This window comes from Leuresthes tenuis, unplaced genomic scaffold (assembly GCF_036924035.1).
Source record: "Leuresthes tenuis unplaced genomic scaffold, fLeuTen1.0.hap1 SCAF_7, whole genome shotgun sequence".
NCBI lineage: Eukaryota > Metazoa > Chordata > Actinopteri > Atheriniformes > Atherinopsidae > Leuresthes > Leuresthes tenuis.
Genome location: NW_027325361.1, coordinates 9,270,888 through 9,290,965, shown reverse-complemented (window position 1 = coordinate 9,290,965; position 20,078 = coordinate 9,270,888). Strand labels below are relative to the sequence as shown.

General features: G+C 39.3%; 2 protein-coding genes across 4 annotated transcripts in view; one reads left to right on the top strand and one right to left on the bottom strand.

Annotated features, from left to right (window-relative positions):
* The window catches only part of fcho1 (FCH and mu domain containing endocytic adaptor 1), a 53,450-nt gene extending 48,239 nt beyond the window's left edge, over nt 1-5,211 (bottom strand). For both annotated transcript variants that reach the window (XM_072389149.1, XM_072389151.1), the window contains exon 1: nt 5,124-5,211. The gene's annotated coding sequence lies outside the window, so the exon portion shown is untranslated. The remainder of the gene's footprint in view (nt 1-5,123) is intronic.
* A 5,493-nt stretch (nt 5,212-10,704) lies between these two features.
* On the top strand, nt 10,705-19,992 carry prg4b (proteoglycan 4b). 2 transcript variants are annotated; one of them, XM_072389147.1, is made up of 15 exons: nt 10,705-10,963; nt 11,075-11,153; nt 11,493-11,609; nt 12,450-12,572; nt 12,887-12,964; nt 13,081-13,137; nt 13,776-13,841; nt 13,934-14,203; nt 14,471-15,106; nt 15,739-15,825; nt 16,297-16,433; nt 16,573-16,729; nt 16,871-16,978; nt 18,733-18,861; nt 19,864-19,992. In XM_072389147.1, exons 2-15 carry the CDS (start codon nt 11,087-11,089, stop codon nt 19,971-19,973), a joined length of 2,142 nt encoding a protein of 713 aa, XP_072245248.1. In that variant the 5' UTR covers nt 10,705-10,963; nt 11,075-11,086; the 3' UTR covers nt 19,974-19,992. The 2 variants fall into 2 exon arrangements, with proteins under 2 accessions (XP_072245248.1, XP_072245249.1); XM_072389148.1 differs by lacking the exon at nt 12,887-12,964.
* Nucleotides 19,993-20,078: the final 86 nt, after the last annotated feature.

Genomic DNA, 20,078 nt, shown 5'->3' with positions numbered 1-20,078 from the left:
AAAATAAGAGAATGTGTCTCTTTTCTGTGAATTACCATGTAAATACATTTTCAGGGGTATCATTCACACTACAGTATTTTTTCATAACTACTGGAAATATTATACAGAAAACAAAACATTCTATTGATCCTGTTTGGGATTCCCCGTTTGTCTATTACAATAAAGACACGACTGCTAAAATTATGTGTAATATAACACCCCCGAGTTGTCAACAATAACACACTAAAACAGAACCCACACTTTACTGATGACGCACTGAAACCAGCATACGCCCCGTATTTAATGACTAAGCAACAAAGAGCAAAGCTATTCTCTTGAAGCGATAAACTGGCTGCCTGGTGACTGAGACACACAGAGAAGCAGTAAGACAACAAACACAATAAACAGGAGGAGGCAGCGCAAGAGAAAGAGAAAGCTGAGTGATAAACACAACTCGGGCTGTCAGCTCCCCATTGTCCCAGTCTGAATGTGCTTTTTGTCATTGCAGCTTACAGCTCCAGTCCAGGCCCGTCTATGACAACGAGCCAGGCGAGCATCCCCTCAAAGCCCTGGCATGACCAGCTGGGTGAGAGCAGAGGGCACGAGTCAAGGTCCATACGCAGCAGGTTAGGAGCCGGTTTGTAGCTGCTCAGCTGTGTTTTAAGCCTACTGTAACACTACAGAGGATTGTATCTACAGAGATGCTGAGGCTTTAGTTTGTTCTCCAACTTAATTGTTTTCTACGTTTTCAAATCATTTGACAAAAATGTCTATATTATCGTTTCCATTTCTGTTGATATCTATTGATAAATCAAAAAAGACATATTTCCATTAACAGTTATCTACAGAACAGTTTTTCCCCCGATTTTGCCATTTAAATACATTATTTCTTAAGTGCCACTACAAAATAAGGATCAAAAAGGGTTAGTGGAAACCCATTCTGTCCATTACTGTTCCCTCACACTGTAGAGTGAGTGAGAAAGGGAGGAATAATGACCACCTTTGAGTAATCTGACGCGATTTGCAAAAAGCAATCCAACCATGAAATTGTTGCCATCTACTCTTTAAGCTCCCATCTTAAATAAAAAAAAAAACAATAGCATGTTCTGTCAAAAGAGAAATGTTAAAAGGAAGCATATTTCAAATTTGCACAGTTAAGAAGCCAGAATGAAGGAATAATTCTTCTTGTAAAGCAACTTAAACACTAAATAAATGGGTTTGAGAAACAGTCAATTGACTGACAGAAGAAACAACTGATCAATTATCCGTAAAGCTGGAATCAACTGATTGATACTTGTTCTGATTAATTACCTAATGAGCCTGTAAGAGGTAGCTACACATCAGTGTCATTACTTTGATTAATAATCTACTATAATTGTTTCAGATCCAGTTATCAGATAGGACATGTGAATATGAACGTTTAAAAACATCATGGAGTTCACTTGTTCCTCCTCAGGGTTCGTTTTGGTTCAACTTGGAGTTTATAGCTAACTGACATCACTCCTACTTTCTGTATAATCAACCTATCATCCATAACTCCGAAGTGGACTGAGCAAGAAGCCGAGGGACGAGCCCCCTCCTCCATCCTGCCCCAGGATCCACCCATCTGCCACACGAGGACCTTGACTGGAGTCATTAGCGGCTTCAGTTGCTGGTCATGGTTTTACACTGAGGTCTTGTACAGCACAAGGCTCAGCACCTGCTCTCATCTAAATTCCTGACACATCATCACAACTGCAGTCCACATATTCCGCGCAACACTGAAAGGTACAGCACTGTAAATCAGGGCTTAATGTTTATGTTTTTATTCTGTAAAGGTTAAGTTTACTGTTTCCTGCCTCTTGGTGCTGCCCAGCTTGGCAATCACAAGAGGAGGCCTTGCGGCACTCTAGCCTACATATGAGAGGCCGCATGTATAATTCATAGTTGTCATGGGCACCCTACAGTGTGTTGTAGGCAAGCCAGTAGGAACAAAAGAAGCCAGGACCACAAGTATTAATTGTTCCAACACTGTTAAGGGTAAAAAAATGAGAATAAAGAGTCATCAGGGGAGTCAAAAAGTCCTTCTGAATGCTGGTACTGTGAACATATGAGCAGTCGGGGCTGTTTGAATAGTCAACAACAGACTGCTGTCATACCAGAACAGACATTTAGCTCAGTCAAATCAAAATGCAAAACAGGGAGCACTCCTTCCTCACCTGCTCCTGTTACTGTCATCTCCTCCACCGCTGATGCCTGGAGGAGTAAAAACTCCGGCTTGGCATGGGTGTTTGTAATTTAGTAATTGGCTGTGTCCTGCACAGCTGAGAGGAAACCCCCAAGCCAGCAAAAGCTTGGTTTGGGTGCTTTTTCATAGCCTGTATCATCCTCTCAGGTGAAAAGCCTTTCCACGTTCTCCAACAATCTGTAACTAATCGTCTCAAACAGAATTATTGATGGGCGTCTTTGCTTTTGATTTCCAATTTACACAGTCTCTTGTCTCTGTCTCCACATATTAGTTAATGTCATCACTGTACGAAGATGAAAACAACAAGAGACACAGTTCCCGCATTAAGATATGAATGTAATAATATCATTAGGTTCAGGAGAAAGGCTGTAAAGCCCAGATGTTCATCAAACCCCGAGGATACGTCAGGTGACCCATTAAATGAAAAACATGGGCCTTTGACCCCTACAGAGAGGGTTTCTGAGGGCTCTATCATGTGTCCACTTTTCTCCTTAGAGGGAAGAATTGCTGCGAATCAACTCAAAAGATGTTGTTTGCTGTCACACTCCACTGATTTGAGTGGTCTTCCCCAGTGTATCAATGCTTCCACCCATCGTGAAAAAGAAGTTGCTGAATGGTTCGATGAGTATGAAAATAATGACTCATAATCATCTTCCTGCTGAACACCTGTTAGAGCACTCTCCTCCACCATCATCAGAAATACACATGAGAGAAAACCTTTTGGAAGATGAGGCCCACTGATGCTGCCGGACACCTTAATAAGACACTTTATGGTGGTTTTCCCCTTTAAATTATCATTTATCTTTAAGTAAGATCCTAAAAGTTAAGAAGCTTGAACAAGGGGAATTAAAAGATTTTGTGTTGAACCATGAAATTACCTACAGGTTAATACCAGTTTCTTAATTTCTCTAAATATTACCATCAGTGCCTTTGTAGTGTTCCTGTGAATACAGTATCCACATAAACATTGTTGACTGAAACAGATCTAATGCAATTTTTACTATGATCTTGCATACAGGATCTATCCAGAGGCCCTCACCCACAGCTAAACTCTCTTTCCTCAACTGAGGCTAGATGTATCACACCAAATGATAGTCAGTGTTAGATTGTAGGTCTTGTAAGACATTAACCTACAGATATAACATCAAAAAGCTACAATCAAAAAAAGCATCTTGACAAAGGACGACACAAGACAGTACAAATCAAGATAAAGCAAGATATTTGTTTCTCTGAAGGACCAATATACATTGTCCTCCAGCCTGAGATTTAATTTGTAGTCCAAGTTTATTTTTAGACAGCCATTACTTAACAGGCATGCAATACACCCGTGGTTGTAAATGACCAGGATCAAAAGTAATTCTTCAAGATTTTAGCTGTAAACTGAGAAGAGGAGAAGAAAAGACCTTCAAGCACTGGTATATTTTCATTCATTTTATGATCGTAAACCTCCTCCTTTCATTAGTTTCTCTCCATCCCACTCACCCTGACTCACTCTCTGAGCATTCAGGAGGGAAAAGGTTTATCTCTTGTTAAAGTCAAGGCACAAGGGAGAAAGTTGTTTACCACTTTGATATCAAAAGACCCAGCAGCACTCAACTCCTGCCACTGGCTCTTAGAGACAGGGAGAAAAAGAATGCCAGCAAACAGACAACTATAGCACAAGGAGGCAGCTGTGCAACGGTCTGACGATGCAAACGCTGTGGCTTATGCTCTAGCTGTTCGCAAATTCAGTCAATGTCAATGAACTCAAAGGGGAACTCCAGACCTGTTGTTTTGGTGCTGCCAGAAGGCGGCTGTCTTAAAAAGCAATCTAATGAAACCGAGAAACCAAACACATTCAACTCTGAACACATACAATTAGATAAACTAAAGTCAGGAGATGCCGAAGTTAAATTGGCTATAAAATGGAGAGACTCCAGAGCTGATTTCATCTCATTTTGGCTCTTTTTTTGTTGTTGTATTTTTCCTTTTTTAAAATAAAACAGTTGAGAGCAACTGCAGAGGAGTTAGAAATCTTTCCTTAATTGGATTTTTCTCAGATAACAGCTCAAACAAAAGATTGCTCTCCTATCCCGTTTCTGTCTAAAAGAAGCAAACAAATACGTGCCAGACCTCTAACATTTCACATATTAGACATTTGCAGGCATTTCCCTTCACCCCGTAACAGGTTTTCTGGATGTTTCTGACCCGTAACGTTGATCTGATTAAGTTTGTGAGGGTTTGTGAGGCGTTTCTCAAGTGAAACCCAGAACAGCAAGTGGCACATGCAAGACTAACCTTAACGGATCATCTCTCAGTTTCAGCTCATGCAACTGTATTAAGATACTTGTTTTTGTCGACTGCACTATCAAGCATATATATACTCTCAGACTCACTTAAAGTGTTTTGAAACTCCTATACTCAGTGTCAATAACGCTGTCAAATGTCCTGTATTGGTGTCATATATTCATATAAATGTATAAACTTTTCAAGGGAAAATCCACACTACAAATAGCACATATATATATATATAAATACATATTGCATATATACATATATGCAATATGTATTTCAGTGTATAAGCCAAAATGAATGGCTGGAAGAGTCTCAGAAATGACTGTAAAGTAGAAGATGTAGGGAATAAACGTGTGCGAGCAACACTGAAAAACTGAGGGCCACCTTGACAGGTTATGCGCATTTAAACCGAGATAAAGAGCTGGAAATCAGGCTTTATAAAAACATTGTCATACACGCACATGTCCTTGTTTCTTCCACCAGGGCTAGCATAATTTCCCTCCGTTCAAATGTCAAACAAGCGTGTCTACTAGTGCTCGCTATTTTGAATAGCCTCGCATTATTGAGTGCAGTCGTTCCAGTCTACTTCTGAATTATCTTCACGTTGCATGGAGTGGTGGGAAGACAAGGAACAGTTCATTACCTGGACAGAGTTTTCAGACAACGTAGCGTACATTTCCCATCCCCGGGTTTTCAGCGGCGTCGTTTCTGCACTTGCACGTACCCTGAGCGTTTTGATCATAGTAGTACAAATTCACCAGGCAGTTTTCACTTTGAGCGCAAAGTCCCGCCCAGTCCAAAGCTGATTGGTTATCTGGTCCGTCAATCAAAGAAGAACACGTAGTAGGCATAGCAACCACTTGAAGGCGTGTTGAAGAGTGTATGTCAGAATCTCATTGGATGTTTTTTTGCAACGGTAATGCCCACAAAATATAAACTATAAGGAGCGGCGATTTAATGCGTTAGCAACAACAAAATACAAAAATACCAAATACTAGTCTATTTAAGCCAGTGTGACAAAAAAGTGTGACGAAAAAATAATCTCATCGTAAATTAATATATTAAAACGATGAAAAAACCTGCCTCGGCTTTCAAGCTAAGTCAAGATCTTCGCCAGTTTCTCATTATTTTGAGATACTAAGTCATCATTTTTAGACACAGTTTTACTGTTTTTAGATCCTTATTTTAAGATTGCTTCTCATAGTGGAATAAACAGAGTAGAAAACTTTATTAAACCCCCAAAGGGAAATTGTAGTGCTGCTATGTTATTACTAAAGAAAAATCTACCATTTACCCTAATAAATAGATAGATTAATTAATTAATAAATGAACAAGATTAATGAAAGATAGATACATTATTTTGCATTGCAGCAACTCAAACGAGGCATCACAGGGATGAACTAGGAAGAAGCCTCAGACTGAAGATGCTCTGTTGTTCAATCTGTTTTGTAGATCAGTAGTATAATGTTATCTATTATGATGAGCATCCTGTGCAGCATTCCTCTTTTCACAACTAGCTCTTGGGGCTTCAGAGCAGAGCCCAACACGGAGCAGGCCCTCTTCACCAGTTTGCTGCAGTTCCAACAGATGGGTACAAGTAAAAATGCTTTCTCCACTGGTTTATAGAATATATGCTACATTGGATAAGTTTTGTTTCCTCTGGAAGTAAAGTCTGCTCTGTCCTTTCTTGTAGACAGCCTTAATATTACAAACCCAGTGGAATCTGTTGTAAATACCACCTCCAACGCTTTTTCCAAGATGGAAATTATTCAAAGCTTATTCCTGCGCCCTGCAGTCCTGAAAATCTTAAATGTTTACACTCTCTTAAGGCAGACAGTATAACTTTGCACACAGTAAGAGCAGAAAAGGCATACATGTGTAAAAGCATTTACCTTCCCTACCATAATAACTCAGAAGCAGTCCTAAAAATCAGCCAGTGTAGGTATCTGATAGGAGTGCAGACTGAAGGTTATTGCTATCAGTGTGGGTATTCACATCCATATGAACTGCAAGTTTAATAAGATGGCTGAAACATTCAAAGTAGGCCCGAAGGAGGTAATGGTGGCAGTTAGATTGACTGTGGCAAAAGCAGTTCTCTCAATCACTTCCCAAGGTCCTACCACATACTAGAGAGTTAATAAAGATGTAGTATACTGAATTATCATCTGATTGCCAAAGATAAGGAAGCATGCATTGTGGCACATACATGTATTCTCTAGTAGTGAACTTTCATCTCAACACTATTATGGTAGTCTGAATACAGAGGCCATCAGCAGTACACTAATCTGTTATTGGAATAGTGAATATATCAATGTGAGCAGCAAACAACAATGCAGTCTGATTGTCATGCCACAGCTGAAGATCTCTTATGCTGGCTGTTACCAACACCCAGCACTATAAATCTAACATAGGGGGGCTTATATTATGGCAAGCAAAATCATTGGAATATGGGGCTGTGCAAGTTTGAATATTGTTACTGGGAATAAATTATATTGCTTTAAAACAACTCTGAACTCGTATTCTTCCTTACATTTTGATTTCTTTGGACCTGCTAAGGAAAAGCACAGGTAAAACCCAATCTGTACCAGCTAGTCTATTTAAAATTGCAGGTGGTAATAAATATCAGACTGAGATTGTCTGTGGCCACAATGTTATTTATATGAAATGTTCCCCAAGAGCCATAACTCTAACCCTAACACAAAATGTGTGTCACTCTGTTTGATTTTGTTTGCTCAAAGGGTTAGAGTTTGAGCAAACAGAATCAAATAGAGTGACACACATTTTGTGTTTTGATAATAAGAGCCCATTATGACTTTATTTGTCCTTTTAAGTGCTATGAGGCATAGAATACATAAGCAGTGAGAGTCCTCTGCTGGAGGTGTTGAAGCCTGAACTGATCCTCTGTGGTGCAATACTGAAACCAGCACACTGTCAAAGGCACTGAAGAGTTATAGTTGGTATACATTTCCTGTGTAGAAATGAAAATAGTGAGATTAGGTCATCATCACTTCCACATTTAGAACAACAAGAACAACAAGAAGATTGCATTTAACCACAAAGCAACGTATTTTAACATAAATTCTAGATACAGAGTGGAAGAGAATATAAGGAAGCTGAAGTTATTTTACAATACTACAACCCATCATAATTTCAGACTGTAGCTGGCAAGGTCTCAGTCTTCCTTCTGCAAACACAAATTAAATGAAGAACAATTGTTTGAGACTTTAATCCCAAATAAGACTAAAATCCCAAATGAAATTAACTGAGCTTCCGAATCAAATAATGCATCATCAGTCCCTGCCACCTATTGGTGTTCATATTCTTATCCTCCTTGAGTGTTGCTTCTGACACCAGCTGATGCTCTCTCATTTGTCTCCTCCTAAAGGTTCTCTGATCACATTCTCATTCATCATATTTCTACACTGTAAAAAAAACAAACACCTTTTGGCGAGGATTTATGTTGTTTCAGCTAAATTCTATAGATGCTCGAAGGGCAATCGGATCTGTTTGGTCCCTGAATTGCAATGATATTTGTATAATAACAGAACTGAAAGGACAAGGGGATGTTTACCAGATAATGTGCTATGCTTGTAGCAATTTCCTGTTCTGAGCTGAACTTTAGTCAGTTTTTTTTGCAGAAACATTTTGCATGCAATCAGGAAGTTGCAGAGCTGCTGTCATCAGACTTTCTTTCTTCTTGGAAGATGGTAAAATCATCTGCTGAATGAGGCCCAGTGTGCACTCCCACATGCTGTGCATCACCTCTCCTTCTCTATGTCTCCCTGTTTCTGTCTCTCATCAGGGCTCTTACAAATCAGCTCAGCTCCTGCTTGTACAGACTGGCTGATTAAAGCTGCCAAGACAGAAGATTGGGCTCCACTGCTCACAAAGCCCCAACAGAGTTTTGGATTTAGAAAAGCAAGCTCACTCCTCTCAGTGGTCTTCTAATCTCCTTGGGAGATCAAATGAGCATGGCATCCATCTGTGGTAATAAGTGCTTTATCTCGATATTACTGCCTTCCTCTGGCTGTCCCTCTGCTTCAGGTGTCTGCCTCTCTGTGGGCTTGTTGGCCTGCAGGGAGGTGAACAGTGATAAGGTTGCTCATGTTTGTGAACAGTCACAGAGAGTCACAAAATCTCTCTTTTTGAAAAGAGAATATAGAAATACATCTAAAATCCAATTAGAGTTACGGATTTCAAGAGTATAACATAACAGTGCATAAATGTACTGTATCTTTTTCCCTACTGGATGCATGATTTACTGTACAATGCATTCAGTTTTCACAAATGAAACCTTTTTTGAGGGTATTTTGTAAGCTTAAGGGACAAACAGAGGACTTGCTTCCAAATGAAACTAAAATAAATCTATGCTCTAAGGATGCAACCGACAACCAATGCTTAATCTGCTGATTATGTCTAAATGTTTCTTTAGTCTGAAAATGTGTGAAAATGAACAGCATGTCTGTTTTCCAATGCTTGAAGTAATGTAATTAAAGTTATACTTGACACAAAGATGTCCTCAGTTCATATTCCCTTTTCTGATCATGCAAAACAAACAAAAAGCACAAATTCAGATTTTGATTTTGTTTCAGCCCAGTAGCTCTAAGCTAATATGTGGGTTGCCATCCATATAAGTGCAAGACAAGTTGTACAAGTCTATTTTATTATACAAAGTTGAAGATGGTACAGCTCATGCTTTACAAGAAGAACCAAGTTTGAAGACAGATGATAGATATAATGGTTTTATAAACATAAATGTATGTAAAAATTATTAACCTCACTGGGACCAAACAGGAAAACTAGAATGGAAATTCTTAACCTGGGCCCATGATGAGTTACTCCTTGGCCCGGGCTCCCACTACAAAATGTTTGCTTACACTTAAATTAGGTTGTTTTGCAATGGGTTACTGAGAAGAATTACTGCTCTCTTGAGCTGTTAGATATCGATCTACCACAGAGAGGCAGTTACAGTTAAAAGCACAAGAGGGTGCCATGACTCCACTCTCCGTCTTGACCGGCTATGGCATGCTTGTTGGTTTTCAAACTAGGATGACGGGATAGTAGCAAGCTGTCTCCTCTCATTTTCATGTTGTTACTTTTCATTCAGTCTGTTTTGAAGGTGCAGTTGCTTCATTCAGATCCTGTTATCATTATTGCTTTGACACAAGTGTACTAACACGCACTTTTCCTCTAATTGGACCGTGTCATGATCGGAAAATACCAGAGCCATGATATGGTCCATCAACACTTCCAACCAAAAAATACCAGCCCCAAATGATCAAAATACATCAACACATTAATCAGACTTACATAGCAAGAGGCGCCCTTTTTGCTGGTCTCCAAAGCTGAAAGAAACTCATAGCAGTTTTTTAAGCTTAAGATTAAGTACTTGCCAGATTTATCTATTCCTCTATATTTAGATATAAGTGTATGTACAGACACTGCTGTCAGAGCTTACGTGCATTCAGAAAACACAGAATAAAATATAATACCTAAGGGAAAGGTTCTGATTGAAGCAGTTCTAAAACTTGTTATCTTGTGGGAAGCACAAGATAACAAGTTTTAGAACTGCTTCCAGAGGTCAGGACCCACCAAAGAGGTTGGTAATTAAATCTGATGGGTCAGAAATATAGAAAAGCAAAATGTGCATAAAAGAAAAAAAACTGATGCATTACTGAACAGAAATCAGCTTATAGCTGAACTGGTGGTTGTCAAACAGAGACTCATCCCTGTGAGTGCTTCCTTTGTGTTATCATTGCAACCTTATGACAAATCTAGTGTTTTTATGGCTATTTTTTCAACTACACTTGTAGGCACTTTTTACACATTGAAAGAATATAATTCATTTTATTTACCAGCACTGTTTCAGAGCACCTAAAGAGTAAACAGCACACCTGGATGACAGAAGCTGATTGGTTCCAAAGATTAAGTTGTATCTTCAGTCTAATTATTTAAGAATTGTTAGATTTAAATACAAAAACTAGCATTTCACCCCCCCTCAACACTAAAATTATTTATCCTAAAATGGACCTAAGGAAGAGTAGTGTTTGCCAGGGAAGCAGTTACAAAAAAATCACAGTTACATAAAATTTTGAAAAGGTTAAGGAAATTACTCATCTGGTACTGAGCTATGTGACAGTCCAGATGGTATTGATTTGGCACACCTCAGGGGTCTTATGTGAAAGTGTCTAGTTCTCGTATTTGTGAATGAACTATAAGTCCCAACCACCACTTTTTTTCCATTGCTCAGAAGTGTGTGAAGTCAGCCGTCTGTCTGGCAGAGATGTGTGTTGATGTGCTTCCAGTTGTTTGTGGGGATTCATGATGTCTGGACTACAGGATCCTCCCTTTAGCCTGTGAGATCATCACACTTTTAATTAGACCAGATCCGCCAATTAGCAGGAGGTCAGACTGTCTCCCCCTGCCTTTTAAAAGCAGCCCGAGTCAAACCTTCAGTGGTGTTCAGACAGAAGCTCAAACGAGGTAGGCTACACTCTGTTTTAAGTATAATCTCTTTAACGTGTTAAGACTTTTCATGAGAACACTCATTAAAATGTGATTTGGTTCGACTTTATGTCTTATGCTTCATTTCAGATCTACAGGACAATGTCTTCCAAAGTACTTTGTGCTGTTATTTTGCTGGCTTGTGCTTTGAAATCTAGTTTGGCTCAGAGTAAGTACGATTTGCGCAAAACTGATATTACATAGAGACATTTTTAATTAAATTGAGTCCTTTAACATTTTGTGAAAGACATTTGTTTTTAATGAAGAGCTTTCCTGGAAGGCGATTAATGTTTTCTGTGCTGTACTCGTCAATGTTCTCTCTGTTAATGATTATTCGCTAGAGGGACAAACTGTGTTTACGTTTGTATTTGTCATCAGCTCAGAAATCAATTTCTGGCAGCCTTGTACAGAGTTTGTCCTCATGTAGACCTTGTTATTAGTACTCAGAGTAAACCATACTATCTCTGTAGTTCTCTCTTTTTTTTCACTTTTCACATTCTGAAAACAGGAAGCTGCAAAGGAGAATGCGGTGCTGAGTACTACAGGGGTTACATGTGCCAGTGTGACTATACCTGCCTGTCTTATGGAGAGTGCTGCCAAGATTTTGAATCTCAATGCACCACAAGTGAGGCTTTTTCTGTTCTTATTTTTCTCAGCACACAAAAAAAACAAATCTTTATTACTGATTAGAAAGCTTTGCACTCAACAAATGTAAATACATTGCAAATTAAAAAAAAAAAAAAAAAAAAAAACATGCTTTTGCTTAATGATTAAGTTCATGTTCCAGTGGAAGAAATAGAAACAAACCTGCTATTTAAGTAAAAACCTATGAGCGCAAAAGTACCACTTTGGTCCTTCTCACTGACATATTGTTGTTGATGAAGTTTTTAGTACTGACTCCTCTGTGTGTAAGCAACTTGTTATAGCTGAAGCAAATTACATTTTTATACTCTAAATAAATCTGAGGGATTGTTAAATAGTTAACAGGGAGAAGAAAAGAAAAACAAAGCCTTGACACACAGATCTGTTTTTATTTTCTGAATGATACTGGCTCATTTGAACCTTTATTTCGCCTTTAATTGTTAGATGTTCAGATAGAAAAATCATTATTTGACTGAGCTGCTAGTAACACATAGAAACAATACTGATTACACCTTTTTTTCCCCAAGATGCCCAAAAACCACTGGTTGAATGTTTTAAAAAGAGGTGGTGTTTTTCAAGCTTCCTCGAGTACCCACAGTACAAAATCGATGTAGTGAAGTAGAAATGTTCTGTCATAGTGGAGGAAATATAGTGGAATGGTGGGATACTTTGGCATGAAATGGAAATACTTCAGTAAAGAACAAGTGCCTCAAAACAATACTTAAGTACAACATTTAAAGTTACATTCCAGTGTTATATCATATAATCTAGTGTAAATGTGTGGGTGTGTTTTGTTGAAAGCTGCTGATTTTGTGTGCAACAGAAAACTCATGTAAGGGCCGGTGTGGAGAGTCCTTCAAGAGGGGACGACGGTGTAGCTGCGACTCTGATTGCATGAAGTACAAGCAGTGTTGTCCAGATTTTAAGACCCACTGCGATGCAGATGGTAAGCCTTAAACAGCAACTCCAAGACTTGTGCGTGCATCTTTCCTGCATGCTAACAAATGCAGAATTCCTTTACAGTTTAATACCCTTCACAAAGCTCCATATCCATCAAATTCAGCTTCAGTATATGTGTAGCCCTCACAAATGAAGTGAAATTACGGAAAGAATCTGACATCATAGACATGGCCTGCATGTCCACCAGCCGCATGCACATCGGCATGTACACCAGTACAACAGTGGCATGTAATGCATGCAGTAATCTGCACTGATGCATTGGGTCTTTGACAGTATCTTCTGTCTTGGTAATTACTACAGAAATCAGAGGAGCAGCCAGTGAGGCAGCACCAAGGAAGTCTAGTCCTTGCGATAATGTAAATGATAGAAAACATAAAGGTATATTTTCTTGGTAACAGGCTTGAATTTTACTACATTTTCAACCATTTAGGACTTAAGCAAAGTGGTTTCTCCACTGCAACCCAACTCATTTTTATTCATGAATATTCCCACAGAACCAATGCTGATTGAGGCAACAGAGCAGACTCCCTTCATTGAAGGCAACAATGCAGGTGATTGTGTTCTTTATTTAGGCTCAAATACTTTATCTAGACTCACAGAGACGAAACAAAACTTGATGTCATGCTTGAATACTTTTTTCTCTAAATTGAACCGTAAAACACATGTTTCACATGTGTCCTATTATCATGAGCTGAACTTTGTGATTTAATAAGGTACATATCTGGAGAAGACTGGAGAAGAAAGATAATTATGGTACACTGCAACCCTGAGACTGCCCCTGTGGCTTGCTTTCAAGTCCATGTCTCAACAGTACAAGCCAAGAGCATTGGTTTTATGTGCCAAATAAAACTCAAGGAGGCAGTGTTGTTTTGAGTGGACCCTGTGTAGGAGGGCTGGGCACAAGCTCAGTCACAAGAGAGCAAACCACAGAATTTAGCCAAAAAAGAATGACAGCATATTTCCCTGGCTTTTTGTTTCTTTCCTTTTAAAAAAAAATCTGTAGTTGATTCTAAACAAGTCAAGCGTGGGTGTATTTATGAATCAAGTCTTCTCTGAGAGTCAGGCAGAAGTCAAGAGGGAAGTCCTGATCTTACTGTCAGGAGCAGGAAACATGAGGACAGTGTCGATAAATGTTTTGGACACAACCAATGACCAACATTTACACTAATTGTGACTTTGCCTCCTGTAGTGACAGATGACTATTCAGATCCTCTGGACAATCCAACATCATACCCTCCAGATGGTTTCAGTGATGGTGAGCGAAGAAAACTCTGGATGATAAATCCTGGGAAATCTCTCAGTAAATCTCAAAAGTGTAGCATCTAAGCATGTATCTCGCTCTTGCAGATGTGTACAGCAAGGTCCCTTCCAGTGAGGATAATTCCAAAACTGGAGTGGAGGATCCGGAGGTGAGTCTAGTCCCAGAGAGCAGCAGTGGGAACGGACTATCTACAAATGACCCGCGAGATCAAGTTCCAACTGAACCCACTATGGCTGCTGACACTCTGGAGTTCACCACAGAGCAAGTCTTTTCTCACACAAAGGGAACTCCTTTAGAAGATGACAACCTCCCCATCCTTAACTCCACTGCTGGAGACGCCACAACTGAGAGCACAGGTGTGTGATGTTCAGGCATACTGTATCTTCTACTTGTTGATTTGTGGCATCCATTGTAATGTGATGTTTTAACACCGAGGTCTCTTTGGTTATTCTTTTCTTGAGATTTATTACCATTGGACAGTTTTCGTGACTAATTCTAGTCACAAGTTTTACTTTCTCTTGACAACCATCTGTATGCAATTAATCTATCAACGCAACCTCTGCTGTGGATTAGTACATTTGATCCAAACCTAATAGTTCATGATCATGCTCTACTCTTTTCAGATGCTGGAGATCTTAAAATTCCCCCTGAAGAAGGAACAAGTCTCCCTGATATAGAGATCACAGTTGACCTCGACTCCAGCCAACTTGTTTCAACCTCAGTATCACAAATGGAACCTACAGCTTCAACACCAGACATCAAGACTACCAGTCCTCTGTCAGATGAACAAGAAGTCACAACCATCAACACACAGGACTCAAACACAGTCCTAGATATCTCCCAGTTCACCACCGTTCCTGCCTCATCAACATTGGCTCCAAACCCAGAGGAAACAACTGCAAACCCCAACACTGAGAACAACTCAGGGGACATTTTACTGAAAGAACCTGAAGATCCTACTACCCCCGTGTCTCCAGGAGGATCTGGGAATTTATCAGAGCTTGTTGAAGAGACAACTCACTCCCCCCCATCCACAGCTGCAGTGCTGGATGACACCACAAATAATGTTTCACCAGAGGTAACAACTGCAGATGCACTAAAAGTTACCATGGAAGTGACCAGTCCTCCAGACTCTGGACCTGCTTCAAAACCCCAGGGCAAACCTGACCCACACAAACTAACGCCCACCCTTAAACCTGAGACTAAGCCCCTGGATACACAAACCCTGAGTTTAGACAACCCAAGAGATTATCAAGCAGGTAATACATGTTCTCATCATTGGTTCTGATCCTAAACCGGCACACACAGGAAAGAAATCAATCCAAATATTATTTCAGCAAAACGGGGAGAAGACATTTCAGTGTAATATGATTATGATTATGATTTATGAGCTCAGTTATTTTTCTTTAGGCCACAGGATGAATAGATCTTCTACCATAAAAATATAGTTTTACACAAGACAAGTTTGTGCCAGTATCAAGACCAAGGAGGAGGGGGGGGATTTCAAAGTACTCCTGATTCATTGAAAAGTACTTAAAAGATTGATGATGCATCCTACACTTAATTTTGCATCCAATTATTTGAATTATTTTGAAATTTGAATTTGAGCAGAGCTGATACAGAATGGCTGACTGAGCCGGAAGCTGACCAATCAGAGCAGACATTACTTTTCTGAAAGGGTGACGAACCTCAACTCTTTTTATGGGAGGTGGAAATACGCAGTGCCTACTAACAATCTGCAAATATACATTTACAATGCAAAATGTAAACGACGCCTACAATGTCTGAGGCTGAAAATTATTCTAAACACAGCAATCAAGTCTGTAACTGGTCCTGTTGCTTGTTCATTTTAACAGATGGTTTATTGACAAATGTGTCCCCTTTTCTCCAGATGACAGCAACGACACAAACCTGTGCAGTGGGCGGCCGGTCAGTGCAGTCACCACACTGATGAACGGCACAATGGTCGTGTTTAGAGGTTAGTGCCAGGAAGTTGATATGAAGGGCAATCACAGTCATAAGAACTAAAATTTATACTATGAATTGAAATTTACTTTGACCTCCTCCCGATTTTGAGAGCAGAATATCTATCTGCCACTAAATGCTCTTCCATTTTTCTCGCCCAAGCAAAAATAACGGAAGTATTTACCCTTTAGAGTATAACACATCATTTACACAACTTAAAATAATGCATTTCAGTGTTGTGATGAAAACCCATTTCATGTGATTGTGGCTCAGAAGGTAAAGCAGTTGTTCAACCGCGTGTCAAACTATGATTGTGTGAATGTATGTACTAAGAAGAACAGTATTTATGTGAGTGTGAGTCTGTGAATGGCTGAATGTGACCTATAAATCATAGGGTTTACAAATGCAGTCCATTTACTAAATACTGTGTATCCTGTAAGCCTGTGTGCAGGCCAGTCTTGTGTACTAATGCTATCTTTCATAGGTCATTACTTCTGGTTCCTGGACAGAAACAGGGTACCAAGCCCAGCCCAAGGTATCACACAAGTGTGGGGTGTCCCTTCCCCAATTGACACTGTGTTCACTCGCTGCAACTGCCAGGGCAAAACATACATTCTTAAGGTAAGCGGTCTCATCTCAATGAGTTAATCAGACAAATGTAACTCAGCGATTTTACCCCCTAAAGAATGCCTTGGACAGTCTATGATGGAACATATTTTCCTTTTTTGATGTTTTGGGTTGCTTTACATAATGCTTGCAGGGAGGCAGATACTGGAGATTTGAAAATGATGTACTGGACCCTGGATATCCCAAAGTCACTAAATTAGGCTTTGATGGGCTGCAGGGCCACATTACAGCTGCCCTGTCTGTGCCTCAGTACAAAACCAGGAGAGAGTCCGTCTTCTTCTTCAAGAGAGGTCAAACCATTTAAACTAAACACGACTGTTTTTCTCTTGGTGCTTTGTTGATTTTCTGTTTGATATTTATTGAATAATGCATCATCACGTTTGTATTCTGAATCAGTTCACTGAGGGAAATATTTATGCTGGTAATTACAGGTGGATTTGTTCAGAAATATTCCTACCAGTTTGGCACCAGTTCAACGTGTGGCAAGAAAGTCCACAATCCCATTTACACAGTTCACACCCGAACAGCCCGGCAAGCAGGTAAGTCAATAAAACACTCATTTTAAATCATTTTGCATAGAGTTGTCCAGATATGAGACTTTCACGACACAATTATTATGGCCAAAAGCATTCTTGATGGGATATCAATAAGATTTTTTGATTTGTGTAAATCTGTCCTAAGATTGCCAGACAGGGGCTGCATTTCTTCCACATTTGTGACAATTTAGACTTTAAAAAAAGGCTGGATGTTTGCTGAGCATTTTTAAGAGACTGGCTGAAACATTTTCTGTTGGAGTAACAACACATGTAGCACTCTGAAAAAGTGAGTCATGGATTGGTGAAGGGAGGAGGGTTCATCTTGTAAATAACTAGAAAGTGAAAACATGCAGCATGTGTGAAGTTTATGGGACTTCCACTGTTAGGAGTTTCAGGGTTTTTCTAAGAAAATATTGAAATCACAGTTAATATACGTGTCTCATACATTCGAACTGATAAAAAAGCAGTCAAGCTCAGCATTGTATGCAATACAAACTTGTTATCTGACATTTTTTTCTCTCATTCGTCTACACACAACTTTATATGCATGTAAATTCATCTTGAATAATAGACTGTAATATCTACTTTACCAAGAATTCAGATCCTTCACTCAGTGCTTTGTTAAAGTGTCTTGGACAGCAGTACTTGGATAGGATCGTATGAGCTCGAAACACCTTAGCTTTTGAAGTTTTTTTCTTCAGTAATTGAGTTTTTGGAATTTAAACCTTCACTTAAACCTGAGATCCTGAGGACTCTCAAAAGGTTTTCACTCAGATAGCCGAGTATTCTTCTGTATCTATATTTCTATTAATCTTTTTATACAAGTCTCATCATCCCTGTCACATAAAAAGATCACCATGTTTGACTATAGGGATAATATTTACTACGTAATGCTCAGTGTCTGGTTTCCTCCATATTAACTGTTGGAAATTGTGGCCAAATAGTTCAAAATTTGTTTCATCAGATCAAAGGAATTTGAATCTTGGAGCCATTCAGAAGAATTTTAGCAGCATGTCATTTTACTGTGAATTTTCTTCCACCTGGGCACTCATAAATCATGAATACTGACTGTAGTTGATAGACTTCCTCCACCAATAGCTATCCCTCTCTCAGATTCTCCATCAGCTTATTTACAGTGGCCAGTGGCTTGTCGGTTAACCATCTGACCATGGGTAACCTTATGCTCTTGTGCTCTGATCATCTTCACCGTAGATTAAGAAATTTCCTCCATTTTTGAATGATGAAGGCTGCTGTGCATTTAGGCACTTTTTAAATGCATTTTAGATGCTGCAGAAGTCTTCTTCCATCAGTCCCCACATCTGTGCTTCAACACAGTCCCTGTCTCACAGCCTTAGAGCTCAATGGACGATTCTGTGCCTCATGGATTGGTTCTTACTCTAAATACACCATCAGATATGAGACTTAGGGAAAAACAAAACAAAACAGGTGTGTGCTCTCTTAATTATGTCCACTGAATTTTGAGTAGAACAGGAGAAAAAAAAACTCGGGCTGAATAAGCTCAAAGACAGAAGTAGGATGACCCAATGTTCCTAAAGGAGTCTGAACACGTATGTAATAGTTCAATCTATTTTTAATACATTACATTCTACATTCAATAGAATAAAAATAAAATAAAAAAAATGTTCCATTTTCAATTGAAAATGTGGGATTGTGAATCTCTAATCAGTATGAGAGTGTCACCATCATTCTGTTTACAGTTTAATGCAAAATTTAACACTAGACTGCTTTGTTTCCAGTGTCCGTTTTAGAACCAGCCATCAACATCCGGACAGGGTGGAGAGGCTTCCCCCCCACCATCACAGCTGCTGTGTCTGTCCCAAGCAGCAGGGAGCCGGAGGGGTACAAATATTATGTCTTCTCAAGATGTAAGTCAGCACATGTCACAGTCACACAGTCATCTTTTGTGTGTTGAGTGTTTTGATTAAAACTGCAAAACATTCAACAGTTTGAATGGATTTTTTCTTCAATCTGTGTTCTTCACAGAGGAGCGAATTTGCAGCATCATTAACTTAAATATCACTACCTTTTGCATCGAGACCATCAGCTGCTGAGTTTAATTTTGGAATAAAAAAAATAAATCGCTGAGTTCTTTGCAGACACCATTTTTTGGTCTGTTGTGGAATTTGGATCAAGATCATGTGTTGAAAAGTTTACATGAAAGAATTTGAGCGCAGTAGCGGATGGTAAATCTAGTTTTACTTACGGGGATTCAGCCTCAAACCCTGATTTAAAAAGAACTCGCAAAATGGAACAGAGTTTACGAGACAAACTAAAATTTAGGAGGTCTTTAAGTAGCAAATGTGGTTTTCATTCCCTGCTTTGTTCAGATTTCCAAGCTAAAGTTTTAAAGAACTAAATGTGCTTCACTTGTCAGGCCTCGGAGGGTTAACATAATGTCTGAAATGCTTAATGGGGACCATGTGTGTCCATCTGTTAGGGGTGAGGTAATAGACAGTTATAAAGACCATTTAAAGGCGGTGTCCATTCATCTTCGCGTCTTATTCATTGTAGAGTGACCACAGCAAAATGTTCCATCTCAATGATTTCAATAGTCTGAAGAAAACTGTAGCTTCTGAGTAAAGGCAACAGCACCCAAGTCTGGTCAGGAAGTTTTTTTTTTTTTTTTTAACTTTCTAGTCATTTACATCATTCCTGCAAAAGCCAGGCTATTAGAATTCAGGCCCTGCGGCAGCCAAGAGTTTCCTAAAACCTCAAAGCCACAACTGGTGGAAAATTAAACAGGTTTCACAACAAATTCATGTTCACCAAAATGAAAGCTGTCAGATGCACGTAGGAGCATCCTGCATGCTTTCATGTATTCAAATGTTTACTGAACTCATCCACTAACAATTTCTATTCCTTTGCAGCAACAGCCCACAATGTGAGGATCAATGGCGAGCGCCCCGTCATCGCTGCTCCGAAAGCAAACACGTCCCCTCAGACCAACAAATTCTTTAAATGTCCCAAAAAATCCTAAATACAAACAGCAATTTCTGTGCCACAAAAGCCGCATTTCACAACAGTTTTCTTTTAGTTATTATGTTTATTATACTCTTCATAAAACACACTGCAACACCACAGA

Bases quoted from the DNA above. Each gene is read 5' to 3' on its own strand.
- prg4b (XM_072389147.1), top strand. From the start codon at position 11,087: ATGTCTTCCAAAGTACTTTGTGCTGTTATTTTGCTGGCTTGTGCTTTG. The intron at 11,154-11,492 runs GTAAGTACGATT...TTCTGAAAACAG, and splicing joins GAAATCTAGTTTGGCTCAGA to GAAGCTGCAAAGGAGAATGC. The intron at 16,979-18,732 runs GTAAGTCAATAA...CTTTGTTTCCAG, and splicing joins CCGAACAGCCCGGCAAGCAG to TGTCCGTTTTAGAACCAGCC.